Raw genomic sequence first — 13,556 nt, forward strand, 5'->3', positions numbered from 1 at the left:
TCATCATCATCTCTATTATACAATTTCTATGTATCTATGTATATATCTACCAGTGGCGGAGGCAACGTACAAGGAGGGGGGTCAGTTGACCCCCATAAATTTTTCCTTTTTACGCCTCCATGCCGCCACACTTTAATTATAAGGTAATTTTCTAATATAATTTAATATTTTGGGTTAAGATATTCACAATGACCCCCATGTTATGTGATCTATTCTTGGTCTTTGACCCCATGTATATTCATTTTTTCATTTAATCTTTGCCTTTTTACAATTTTGTTTGGTTAAAAATCTATAATATCTTTTTTCTCATTAAAAAACCATGTAATATCTATTAACATATCAATTTTTTTTCTTCTTTTTAGACAAATACAATTTTAATTTATACATTCTTTTCAAAATTCTTTTTAAAATATATTTTTTTCTAATCAATCTCCACAATATATATTATATATATTAGCAAAAAAAAGTTTTGATGATATAACTAGAAAAAGATAAATTGCGAACATTTTTTATCTGAAAGATGAAATATGAAACATTTTAGGTTTAAAAATTATGTATATATATAAGAAAATTTATTTAGTTTATTTTAAATTTTAAATGTTTTACGAATTTTTCACCGTTTATGTAATAGAATCGGATGGTGGAGATGAGGCGATGGAACTAATAGATGGGATAAGGTTAAATAAAACAAAAGGTAATGCACGAGTAGTGCTTAAATAAGAACAAAGTATATCATATGATGATCTGCTTACAATTCATACATTCATGCTAATAAAACACAACCACTACAGCACAAAATGACAACAATTAAATACAACAAATTAACTTAAATAATAGGTCCAAGCTCTTTTATTCCCTTTTATCCGAATAATGGTTACCAAGAAAGAAAAGAAAGTTCTACATATTTTGTAGTATTTCATTTATTTCTTCTCCAAGACTCCAAGCAGTGATTTCAGAACTAGGGCTTATTGTTTAAACGGGCATTTTTTGGGCCTAATATTTGAGAATGGGCACTAGCAAAGAGTGTTTACGAAAATGGGCGTATTGACATATCGATTTTACCATGGCAAATATACAAAGAAGGCTTATTATTATACACATATTCCATAGGGCTTATCTAGATTGATTAAAAAATATACTTGCTTCAAGGTCTGAGCAATCAATAGTTGACCCTCTTCTATTCTAACTCTGCTCTTTTTTTTTGGGGAACCATTCTAAGTCTAAGTCTCTAACATATCAAGAGAAATTGGAACCATTTATCAAGACACCTCGAATAAATTACATATTATTTGTATCTTTTTGATGAAACTGAAATCTACACATGTTAAAAACCTGGAAACAGCAATTTCATATTCCTTCTTTTTTGTTCTTAGCTTGATAAGATGAAATTAGTAGTACCAAACTCTTAAACAACAAAGTTTAGAAAAGAAGAACAACACTCGAGTCATTTACAATCTGAAGGTGATATTTGTGCACAAGAGAAATAACCAAATCCTTTTTAGTGGAAAAACATGTGTTGTGTTGTCACCAAGAGAGTGTCCTAACACAACAAACAGGCCAAACACGATGACCACCATAAAGTTCTATCTACTTACATCGCCTCAGTTTCTCCTTTTCTTCTTCTTCTCTTCTTTATCTGCTGAGTTCTTCAACTGCATAACAAAAGCACCTGTTAATGGAGGTTTATCTAAAAAACAAAGTGCGCCATTTGTTTATACCAACGACAAATGAACTTACCATTATGATGAGAATCCGAACGAACACAGCTACAAAGTCAGTGAAAAGGGTCAATGAATGTTTCACATAGTCCATGTCGCCGAGGTGTGCCTTCTCTATAATCTCCTGTGTATCCACCACCATGTATCCCACAAAGATCAAGAGTCCAAAGTACAACTGCAACCAAAGACAAATTCATAACAATGGTGAGATATCTGAGAAAGTAAGAATCAGAACAGATCATTCTAGAACAGAGACATTTGGTTTACCTCAAACTTAAAGATAGATGCAGAGCCACCAAAGATCGAAGAGGCAAACTGAAGCCACATTAGCATGGACAAGCCAGATGAAAGCAGTCCTCCAAGGTAGAGATACTCCCTGCGTCTTGCTAACATTGCTGCAGCCGAGAAACAGACAAACGCTATTGCAGTTCCAACAAACGCAGTAATGAGGATGCTGGATAACCAAAAGAAAGATAAAAACGTCAGCTCCTATATAAGTCTCAAAGAAAATTAACATGAACCATAACCATCCAATGGACAAAATATTTGATCAATAACAAAAAACTACCTTGGGTCAACATCAATTGCCACTTTGATCAAGGGCCCAACAGAGGCACCTTCAAGAACAGCAGACACAAACAGAAGAGAGAGTCTCTTTTGCTGCACCAAAGGAAACAACAATGTCAAGAAAATCAAACTTGGATACAATAATAAAGACGGTAAACTAAGTTAAACCCACGTACTTGTTCATAAGGAGGACAAGAAAGGAGCCAAATCATAGTTCCAACGCATCCAATCGTTGTAAGAATACCGCCGATATTCCAGAGCACATGAAGATAAGCTCCAAACGCAGACGCAACAAGAGCACAGCATAAGGTCAGATAAACCTACAAGTTCCACCACAAGTACAACAACCAATGATGAGTAACATTCCCATATACACATCAAAATCCCTTTACGAGACCATCTCTATGTAAATCGAACATGACGATAAACGAAATTTCTCCACAGAAGCATAAGGAAGTAAAATATTAACCAACTAATTCATGGAAAGACGCAATTAGAAACCCTAGAAATCTATGGAGAGCACAATCGCAACGAAGCCAAATCCTAGAAATTGAAATGAGATCTAGAAACATGATGCGATCAATACGAAGAAAACGAAACGAATCACAATCAATCGCCTCTAATCTAGAAATCGCGGTTAGTGTGCGATGTGAACAGAATCGGCGACGAAGAAACTTTACCCGTTTAAGATGATTCTGAACGGCGGGAGAAATCTGACGGAAGTTTTTAAGAGAATCATAGCTCCAGCTTCTGCTACCAGGTTGAGAATCGAAGAAGGAAGAGAACGCATCCATTGTTTCGTTTTTCTTTTTTGCTTGACTTTGAGAATCGATTAACGAAGATATTAGTGAAAAATAAAGACTTTTCGGTATTTATAGTGATTATGATTGGGGAATAATTTGACCTTTAATGCTTATGTGTAATTACCTATTCGCTACACGTGTAGGGGCATTAAACACGGGAAAGGGTAGTTCCGGAAACTTCTTGAAACATTGAGATCGTCGTCCTATTGAGTTGAAACTTTGCCGCGAAGCAAATGGAATATCTAAATCGTCATCAAACCAATAAGAATCGTCCACGTGTTTTGGTTTCATCAAAAGAAAAGACCAAGGACAATTTCATATCGTTTAGTCAATTCGTAAATCATGGGTCGAGAGTATGGTATTATGTCTGGTTTGAATTCTAGTTCTATTTGGGCTGAGCGCAAAGCCCATTAACAATCTCGCTCGTTTTATCCTTGCTGACAGAAAACATCACGTAGTTTCTTCCTTAACTAAATTTAAAAACGAAAACGACATACAGTCCAAGCTTCTAACGATAACAACATCTCTTTCACTTCCTTCAAAGCTCATTTCAAACCACACATTCAAACTAACTCTGCACAAAAAAAAAAAAAAAAAAAAAAAAAAAAAAACTCAGAGCAGAGGACGGAGAGAGATCTCTTCAAGAAAAATGTCAATATCCATGGCGTTTTTCTCTCCACCGATACTTCAAAACCCTAATCTCATCCCCAAGATCTCAACCTCTCTTCTCTCTACCAAGCGTTTCTCTCTCATCTCCGTCCCTCGAGCTTCCTCCGACAATGGTACGACTTCACCAGCGTCTGCTTCAGTCTCGGCAACCACCGTCGTGGAGATACCGAAGCCTGTGGCTGTGGCTGTAGAGGAAGTCCCGGTTAAATCTCCGGAAAGCTCCTCCGCTTCTGGAAACGGCGCCGTTGGAGGTGAAGAGACTGATTTGGGTACTGCTGCGACGGTAATCAAATTTGAAGATGCAAAGTGGGTTAATGGAACTTGGGATCTGAAACAGTTCGAGAAAGATGGGAAAACAGATTGGGATTCTGTTATCGTTTCTGGTTAGATCCTTCAAAAATTTGAATTCAATTCTTCAATGTTGTTACTGATTTGGAATCTAGAAAATGATAATGTCATAAATACTTGATCTTTGTTTATGCATTAGGAAGATTGTGCTTTGGTTTCTTATAGTGGTGTGTAATAAGATGAGTGATTATTGTGTAAATGTGCTGATTATGTATTTATAGAGGCAAAGAGGAGAAAATGGCTCGAAGATAACCCGGAAACGACTAGTAACGACGAGCCTGTACTCTTCGATACCTCGATTATTCCATGGTGGGCTTGGATGAAGAGATACCATTTACCCGAAGCCGAACTTCTTAATGGTGATTTTCGACAACACTTAAGATCTAAGACTTAGCTAGTACATTTAACATTTGCATTTAAATGGTTTTCTTGGTGGTACAGGTCGTGCTGCGATGATAGGGTTCTTCATGGCTTACTTTGTTGATAGTCTTACCGGAGTAGGACTTGTCGATCAAATGGGGAATTTCTTCTGCAAAACACTCTTGTTTGTGGCTGTAGCCGGAGTTCTTTTTATCCGCAAGAACGAAGATTTAGACAAACTTAAGGATTTGTTCGATGAGACAACGTTATATGACAAACAATGGCAAGCAGCGTGGAAAGAGCCAGATCCATCAACGGTTTCCTCAAAGAAGTGAACAAGTTTTTACATCTTTCATTTTCTTTTTTCGTTATGCGAAAATCTGTGAATCAATGAAAGTCTCTCTACTGAACTACTGATCTTCAGATTTGTAATCTTTCTGCTTTAAAAATCTCTGTGAAGTAGTCTCAAAGAAAACGTATCTAAGGAAAGGTCTTTGACTTGTAAAGCAGACCTCTTCCGTTTTGACGCTTGATAAATTGATCAATGGGAGATTTTTTATGCTTTCTACTGTTAATACATCATCAATTCATAGTGTTTTCAGATGGATGTTTTGTGAAAAGTTATCAAGTTGTAGTCTTCGAAAATTAATACATCATCAATTCATAACGTTTTTAGATGGATGTTTGTGGAAGAAGACATCTAGCAGCAATTGTTGTATTAGAGAGAAGTCATGCATTATCAAGTTTTGATCTTGGAATATTGATACCAGAAAAAAATCATTGAAATAAGTCATATTTGTGAACTTAATCAAAATCACACTTCAATACTTCTTCATCAACCAACCAACCTCCAAAGAATTTGGGATTTAGTACTAACGTCCTTTATAGTTTAAGACATTACTGCTCTGCTCTTATTGCTGCAACCACTTTGACTCAATTTTAAGTACAAAATGGACCATTTTAGCTTCAACTGTTGTCACTTGTCCAGGACCACCGGCCCAAAATTAGTAGGGACCTTAGGACAGTTCTATATTAGTCTTTTAGAAAGAAAAACAAAACTCTCTATATATAAAATGCAATAATTTTACCAAAAAAAAAAAAAATGCAATAATAAATTTTTATTTTAATAGATCTTAATTTTCGAAAATATCAAAAGTCTATAGGTTTATTTTTGTGTGAGAAGTTTTTAAATAGTTGGCTATCAAAACTTAAAAATAAAAATATTAGGTCCAGGTCCAGGACTTTGGCATCTCCCACTTTCTTGAAGAACCGACATGAATATTTTTTTTGTTTACTATCCTCATAATTTTTTTTTCCTCATAATCTATTTTACTATTCTCATCATCTTTTCTTTTTTCTCATAATCTTTCTACTATCCTCGTAATCAGTCTCCTCATAACTCATATCTCAATTCCATGATATATGTGACACTATTGCAACTGCAACAAGGGTTTCAGTGTATTTTATATATGGATACCACTCTTAAATAATCTACTAATTAGATCTAGCATATCATGTAAAGAATATTCATGAATCGTGGTCGTTTACTCTCCTGTTCTTTCAAATTTATCCTTCAAGAACATGCATGTTAACCACTGATATCACCTTCAAAGTCACCACACACCACATACACAATTGATCTTGTGGGAAATTCTAATATAAATACCCAGAGTTAACTTGGTCCTGCTTGGATTTGAATTATATAAAAAAAGACCATTTTCATTTAGAATTCTAAATCCAATATAAAATTTTAAACCACTTTTACTAGAGACAGAATCCCAGTTTCTAATTTATATAACATGCATGATTTGACCATTTCTTCTGGATATAGGCAAATGCTAATCCATTTATTGTTTACATTATTTGTTTTTTTGATGGCGTTGGTACTTAGTTTCAAAATTAGAGAATTTGCATGATCTGATCATGTCTTATTGATATAAAAAAAAGTAATTATGCTAATCCATAATTCTTATTTAGACCGACATTATACTATTGGATTTTTTGTTTGGCGTACGTGATTGATTAGACCACCAAAATGTGACTAAAAATATTATAATTCTTCGTTTATCCCAAAAGGTATATGACCCATATTGAAATTATTATCAAACACACTCTATATGATAATATGTATCTTGAATATATAGATATAAATACAGCAATTAGTCCCCTTGCTAGTTGGTTTATCATACTATATTTATTTTATTACGAGATCTTGAAGACTATGAGAGCTTGACATCTGTATGGATTATGAAAATGAAAGCACCAATTTGAAAATACAATTAACTACACAAATAAAATATCATTCTTAGTATATTCTTTTGAGTATGTCACATCTAGACTGATCTACAAGTATTAATTACCTACCTCTCTACAGAATTTTTTTATTAAGTCACTTTTTTTGTTTTGTTTACAGCTTACATAAATAAAAAATCTTAGCCTGAATATTTCACGTATTTTTTTAAAAATACCAAAATCACTACAGAATTGTAAGAAAACTTGTAAAAATGTAAGTTTCTTAACCAATAAAAAACGGTAACTTGAAAGTTGAAATTTAGAAAGTAAAATGTCAAACAACAATAATGGTTTTTTTTTTCTTCAGACTGTAAAAAATAAATAGAAAATGGGGTTGGTAGAAAAAAAAGAGGTAAAAATGACAAGGATGTGTTTCACACGCGTTCATACACTCACACGTGTGACGATCATCTTATAAACTCTCTCATAATTTCCCCAATCGGAGGCCTCTGAAGAACAAAAAAGCCCAGCAAAGTCTCAAGTTAATCTCAGCCGTCCGATCAATTCCTCTACCATCGTCACAGATCTTCTTCTTCGTCTCTCTCTTTCGTTTCTCAAAAATCAAAATCCCTTCCTCTCTCACCGAGCCGGCGAGCCCGTTCTCTCGGTGGTAAGTGCTCTATTCGATTCTTCATTTAAATTTCTGGGTTCGGAGATTCTCGAGCCGCTCCTACATTACCTGTTCAATTTCCGATTGCTATTCAAAATTTTGTTAATCTGATGAAATTTTTGTATCGCATTTTATTGCCGCATCGCTGCTACTTTTTTCTAGGGTTTATACAAATTCAATTATCGTGTTCGTATTTTAATTCTTTTTTTTTGGGTTTTGTTTTTTCATTGAATTATTGTAGATTTTAAAGATGCTTGTGATGATGGGAAGTAATATAAGAAACCAAGCTTTTTTACAATCTCAGAAATTGTAGTAGAATTTGGCGATTCTATTAACCTACGCAACAAGCTTCTTCTTCTTCGTTTTACTTGTCATCTGTAAATGGGTTGTTTCCATTCCACGGCTGCGAGAGAATTTCCTGGACACGAGAACCCTGTGAAGCTAGCTTCTGAGACTGCTTGTAAGTTTACTTGCACTATACGTTTCGTTTTCTCTTTTTAGCTTAAATCTACAAGAGCATGAGCATAAAGATCTCTCTTTTATCAATTGTTTGCTGATATGAGAATCTGTTTTCGCCATTTATTGAATCTGAAAAATCTGAAAAAATGGTTCTTTAGTTCATAATCTATTTGATCTGCAACTTTGTTAAAGGATGCTTGGTGTTACCTAAGTCATCACATAAACCTATTTTAATAGTTTCTTGGATCATTAGTCTAGTTTACCATCACTTTTCCATTTTGTGTTGCGCTATACATGATTTTGATGTTAAATCTCGCAGTGTGGCTAACTATCTCTTTGTTTTTCTAGTTAGTGTTAGTGAAGTTGAAGCATTGTATGAATTGTTCAAGAGCATAAGCAGCTCGGTTGTTGACGATGGCTTGATAAACAAGGTATTGATTGATAAATCTCATAGCCTTGGATTATTTCACACCTCATAGGAGAATCTTGAAGGCGTGATGTACAGTGACATAATAATATTCATTGCACTATTATCCATATTCCATACTATTTGTCAACTTTCTTGACTTTCACCAATTTATTATTGGTAATTATTGAATCTCCATGCTGAGCTGTGGGCTCCTTATTGCTCACCAAGTCTCTGTGTTGATGATAGTTGACTTGAATTTTAATTCCTTTTTTTTTATATTGGTTTGCTTTTGAAAATTGATGTTTTCTTGGCCCACTTTTGGATATTGTTACTTATTTCTCGACCAACTTGTATTGCAGGAAGAGTTTCAACTTGCTTTGTTCAAGAACAGAAAGAAGGAAAATTTGTTTGCCAATAGGGTAAATCATAAGTTTCTCAGACATTTATAACTTTGTAGTTAACTGTAAAAATCGGTATATAATGGTAATGGCCTCTTTTGCAGATATTTGATTTGTTTGATGTTAAACGAAAAGGCGTTATTGATTTTGGAGACTTTGTGAGATCACTCAATGTTTTCCATCCTAATGCTTCTCTAGAGGAGAAAACAGACTGTAAGTTGCCCATAAACGAGTTTATATCTATCGTCGTCTCTCTAAAGCCTTCCCGTTATTATTATTCATGTTGGTTTGTATATATTATCTCAGTCACCTTTAGGCTTTACGACATGGACTGCACAGGCTTCATTGAGCGCCAAGAGGTATAAAATTGTCCTGTATCTTCACATCTCATTCCAACATGATATATGTTTCAAAGATTTGGTTTGAAGCTTTCAATATTGATTCTGTATCATTTTTAAGGAAATCATAATTGTGTAAGTGATTTTGGCAGGTGAAGCAAATGCTGATTGCACTTCTCTGCGAATCTGAAATGAAACTGGCTGATGATACAATAGAGATGATACTCGATCAGGTTCACTTGTTGTTGTCAAATACAACTTGTTTTTTCTATGAAAGCAAAAACTCTTTTATAAAACCAGAGTCCTTTCCTTTTTCGTGTGAACAGACATTTGAGGACGCAGACGTGGATCGGGATGGAAAGATTGATAAGACAGAATGGAGCAACTTCGTCATCAAAAACCCATCTTTGCTTAAAATCATGACTCTTCCGTATCTCAGGTATGTTTCCTTACTGTGGAATGGTGCAGTTTTTCTAAGTTTCAGGACTTACAAATTCAATTTGCAGGGATATAACCACGACGTTTCCGAGTTTTGTTTTTAACTCGGAGGTGGACGAAATTGCTACGTGAAGAAACAAGACAAACTGGTTTATAGAGACCAAGCCGTGGGTTGGACCAAGAACAAGAAGAAGACTGATTCCAACAAATGTTACGTTTTATTTCCTTGGTTTCAGTTTTAACGAAATGGATGATTACTTACTTTTGGTTCTTTACTCTTTTTAACAGTTTTGAATATTAAGTTGTAGTTGTACGAAAAGATTAATACAAAATCTCAGTTCTCATCAAAGATTATTTGATTTTGTACATAATAATCATCCCAACATTTTTGTTCGTGTAACAAGAAACAAAATCGAAAGAAAAAAAAAAAAAAAAAACCAAAACCGCTGACTACACAAACCGGTTTGTCAATTAACCAACCAAAACAAATTGGTAATGAGAAGATTGAGGAAGAAGAAGAGGAATCAGAAGAAGAGGAAGAAACGAAGAATCGTACAGAAGCTAGCTCAAGCCTTGGTTACAAGATCAACTTGAATTTTTTTTCGGTTACAAGATCACGAATATCTCATTTTTGATTTGTTGTGGTGAAAAATCCTCGTTCACACATATCTTAACTTGTAGAACAATTTCAGGTTACGAATAGCAATGGAACATTGCATGATAGAGAATAGAACAACAAGGCAACAACAGTCATACCGCCAGTCCGCCAGAGGAGATGCAAGATATGATGGAGCAGTTCACATCAATCATGCAACAGAAGTTCTTATCGGGAGAAGATCATCAACACAAAGATAGACAATGACGAGACTCTTGATGATCATTAGCTTCGAGAGATTGGACTTGACGCTGAAGAAAAGTACTTTGGTGAAATACAATAATCACAATGAAGACTTGATTTATTACAGAATGTACACAAATATGATAATAGAACAATAAATCATTTGGAATTCGATCTTTGGGAAGAATATTGCATGGTTTATTGTAATCCTTTTTCACCTATTCAAAATTAATCTCCTGAAAACTTCACCACCGGAGAGCTTCTTCTTCTCAAATACATTGAAACCGATCAACAACGACAACTCGATGTCACCTCCGATTTCATCTTTCTTGGAATCGCGATTTCAATTTCAACCAAGGAATCCTTCGATTCTTCTTTTCTTGACATCGCAACATCTTCTGATTTCTTCTCCTAAGTCGCGATGTTGAAGAAACTTCAAAACCTCCGATTCTTTCGATTGAAGGAGCCTAAAAGTCTCTGCGCCCAACTCACACACATTTGACTCACACGTGTCTCTTGTTGACTTTATTAAACCTTCGCTCTTGAGTAGAGTCTCCAATATACTTAGAGAATACTTGTGTAAAGGACATTAGTTCTTCACCGTTTGCCATCTCTTGTGGTCCCCAAAAGCCCTTCTAACTTTAGTTAATATACATCAACCTTGGTTAGAACTTGAGTTTATGCAGAGTGTCTTTGTCATGACTTCGGTACCTTGGTCATCAAGTTCTCATCTCCACACGCATATTTAATAATCTGTAAACTTTGCAGACGTAGGAGCGAAAAACGTATAATTCAAAAAAAAATATTTAATTCCCAACAAATCATTTACTTGTTATAAGAAGAGAATTAAAAACACTATACAACTCTCTGTCTATGGCAAGTGGTACCAAGTAATGCAATGGAAGAGTGATGTGTGAATATATTAATTAATTTATTTATTTTTTTTTCAATTTCTATGATAGCTTCTACTTCTATGTTTCCTTATTTGATATTTTACCTCAGAGAGATGGAAACAAATTAATACATATATAGAAATGTGACTGCTAACAAAAGAAGCACAATAAGTAATAATAAGTAAGTACTAGGCCTGGGCATATGAGTATTCGGATCGGGTTCGGGTCGGGTCCTTTAAGGTTCGGGTATTTTTTTTTAGATTTTAGCTCCGTTCGGGTATTTTTAAATTTCGGTTCGGGTTAGGTTCGGGACTTTTCGGGTTCGGGTCGGTTCTCGACATAAAGTCCAATATCCGTAAATATCCGGAGACTTTACCGGTTCTGATTCGGATAGGTACTTTGAATACAAATTAACCTAAAAATATCCAAAAGTATCCAAAATACTCAAAAAATTAGCTCTGAATTATTCAAATAGTATTCGAATTACCCAAAATACCTGAAATAATTATAGCTATATTGCACTAAAAATATATAAATTATCCCAAAAAATATCTAAAGCACCCAAAAAGTACTCAAATTATTCAAAATCTGAAATATCTTTAAAAAAATATAATTTTGAGTAGTTGGATTATTATTAAGTATAAATATTACTAATATTTTTGAGATATATACTTATGTTTCGGGTCTATTCGGATACCCGTATTTTTTCGGGTCGGGTCCATTCGGGTCCGAGTACTTTAAAAAAAAAAAAAAACTAAAACCCGTTCGGGTCGGTTTTTCGGGTCCGAGTATTTGTGCAGAGGGCTATAAGTAACATTGACATTTTATCCCTCAACACACATCCTCACATATGGAGTATCTTTTACTTTATTTTATCAGTTTTCTGTTTTAAATCACATCACAAATAATTTTCAAATGTTATAAAATTTGAAAATCAATTAAATGTAGTTCCATTAAAAATGATAATTACATTTATTTATACATACAAATAAATAATTATGAATAATATAATAACTTTTGTAATATTTATTATAAATATGAGATACAATAATCACAATGAAGACTTGATTTATTACAGAATGTACACAAATATGATAATAGAACAATAAATCATTTGGAATTCGATATTTGGCAAGAATATTGCATGGTTTATTGTAATCCTTTTTCACCTATATGATAAAAATCGAAAAAATTCCATTTGATCTATAGTTGGCAATCACATTTTATACATCCTATTTCTCACAAGAAATTTGTTGTGAAAGATATTCAAATACGATATGATTAATTGGATCTATAAGATATTGTAAATATGTAACATGAAATATCCGTTGTAAAAATATGTGAAAAGACATATACACACGTACTAAAAGAGGCAACGAGCAGATAGCATATCAGAGGAGGGAAGAACTAGGAAACAGAGTAGGCGAAGAAAAAGAATTAAGAAACAGAGGTTTAATGCATACACAACAAAAAAAAAAAGTTAATGCACATGAAGATGCATGAATACATCAACTAATCAGCACCGTCCATTTCATACTGGAAATATAAAAACCAATCAAAACCGTCCAATTTTTCATCTAAGTCTTTCTTATTTCTTCTTACTTGGCCGCAACCAGATCACAAACACTCTGTATTACCACCTCAAAAGGACACAAACAGAAACGCTTGTAGTTTTGGTGTTTTAAGAATGGAGGAGAAAGGTTTGATCAAGCAGTTTTGGGTTGCGGTGGTGGCGGTTGCACTCTTGATTCACGTCTCAGTCTCGGTTCCGTTCGTCGTGCTTCACGGAATCACCGCTGCGTGTTCCGATCCGACGAATGCCAACTTCACACAGCTTCTCATGAACCTCTCTGGCTCTCAAGGGTCATGCTTGTAAGTCACTTTCTTATTTTTATAACGATTGGATTTTTACTTTTTAATTGCCTTGCCGCTCACTCATCTCCTTCCTCTGTTCTTCAATCTCTTCTTCTTCTTCTTTCTCTGAAACTTATTCTCTCTCTCTTTTTCTTTACTTTTCTTTACTGTTTTTTTCCTTCTTTTCTTTACTTTGAATTATACAATCAAACAACGTACACGTAGAGAAAGAAACAGACTTGTTAAAGATAGATATGTATGTTAATGGCTGAACAAAATCCAGCCCCTTCCTGTAACCTGCAAAACCTTAAATCACCTCAAGAACCCATGCTCACTCTCATTCTCTCACGTTAGTAAAAGAAAGAAACAGAGAATAAAAGTAACGAACACAAGATTTGTTAACCCATGTTCGACTTATCGGTGTGATATAGTCTACGTCCGGGGCCGGATCATTCCAGGCAATTTATATATTGATTCAGAAACTCAGAGATAATTCCAAATAACTTAGGAAATAAGTTATCTCTTTAGGATGTTGCCTAAGAGATAATCACAAACAAGATAT

At 34.3% G+C, this 13,556-nt stretch overlaps 3 protein-coding genes across 3 annotated transcripts; 2 read left to right on the plus strand and 1 right to left on the minus strand.

Annotated features, from left to right (window-relative positions):
- Positions 1 to 1,329: 1,329 nt before the first annotated feature.
- On the minus strand, positions 1,330 to 3,131 carry LOC9301214 (bax inhibitor 1). The gene is made up of 6 exons (XM_021029966.1): positions 2,966 to 3,131; positions 2,462 to 2,605; positions 2,287 to 2,378; positions 1,986 to 2,172; positions 1,738 to 1,893; positions 1,330 to 1,652 (listed from the first exon to the last, which is right to left on the minus strand). Exons 1-6 carry the CDS (start codon positions 3,077 to 3,079, stop codon positions 1,602 to 1,604), a joined length of 744 nt encoding a protein of 247 aa, XP_020885625.1. The 5' UTR covers positions 3,080 to 3,131; the 3' UTR covers positions 1,330 to 1,601.
- A 545-nt stretch (positions 3,132 to 3,676) lies between these two features.
- LOC9301215 (light-harvesting complex-like protein 3 isotype 2, chloroplastic) lies at positions 3,677 to 5,033 on the plus strand. Its single transcript, XM_002863314.2, has 3 exons — positions 3,677 to 4,140; positions 4,327 to 4,464; positions 4,547 to 5,033. The coding sequence occupies exons 1-3, from the start codon at positions 3,738 to 3,740 to the stop codon at positions 4,798 to 4,800; spliced, it is 795 nt and encodes a 264-aa protein (XP_002863360.1). The 5' UTR covers positions 3,677 to 3,737; the 3' UTR covers positions 4,801 to 5,033.
- Positions 5,034 to 7,183: 2,150 nt separating this feature from the next.
- LOC9299437 (calcineurin B-like protein 9) lies at positions 7,184 to 9,758 on the plus strand. The gene is made up of 9 exons (XM_002863315.2): positions 7,184 to 7,367; positions 7,609 to 7,827; positions 8,175 to 8,257; positions 8,595 to 8,654; positions 8,738 to 8,846; positions 8,940 to 8,992; positions 9,124 to 9,204; positions 9,298 to 9,410; positions 9,478 to 9,758. Exons 2-9 carry the CDS (start codon positions 7,749 to 7,751, stop codon positions 9,539 to 9,541), a joined length of 642 nt encoding a protein of 213 aa, XP_002863361.1. The 5' UTR covers positions 7,184 to 7,367; positions 7,609 to 7,748; the 3' UTR covers positions 9,542 to 9,758.
- The last annotated feature ends 3,798 nt before the right edge of the window (positions 9,759 to 13,556 follow it).

Source organism: Arabidopsis lyrata (assembly GCF_000004255.2).
Source record: "Arabidopsis lyrata subsp. lyrata unplaced genomic scaffold ARALYscaffold_8, whole genome shotgun sequence".
Lineage (NCBI taxonomy): Eukaryota > Viridiplantae > Streptophyta > Magnoliopsida > Brassicales > Brassicaceae > Arabidopsis > Arabidopsis lyrata.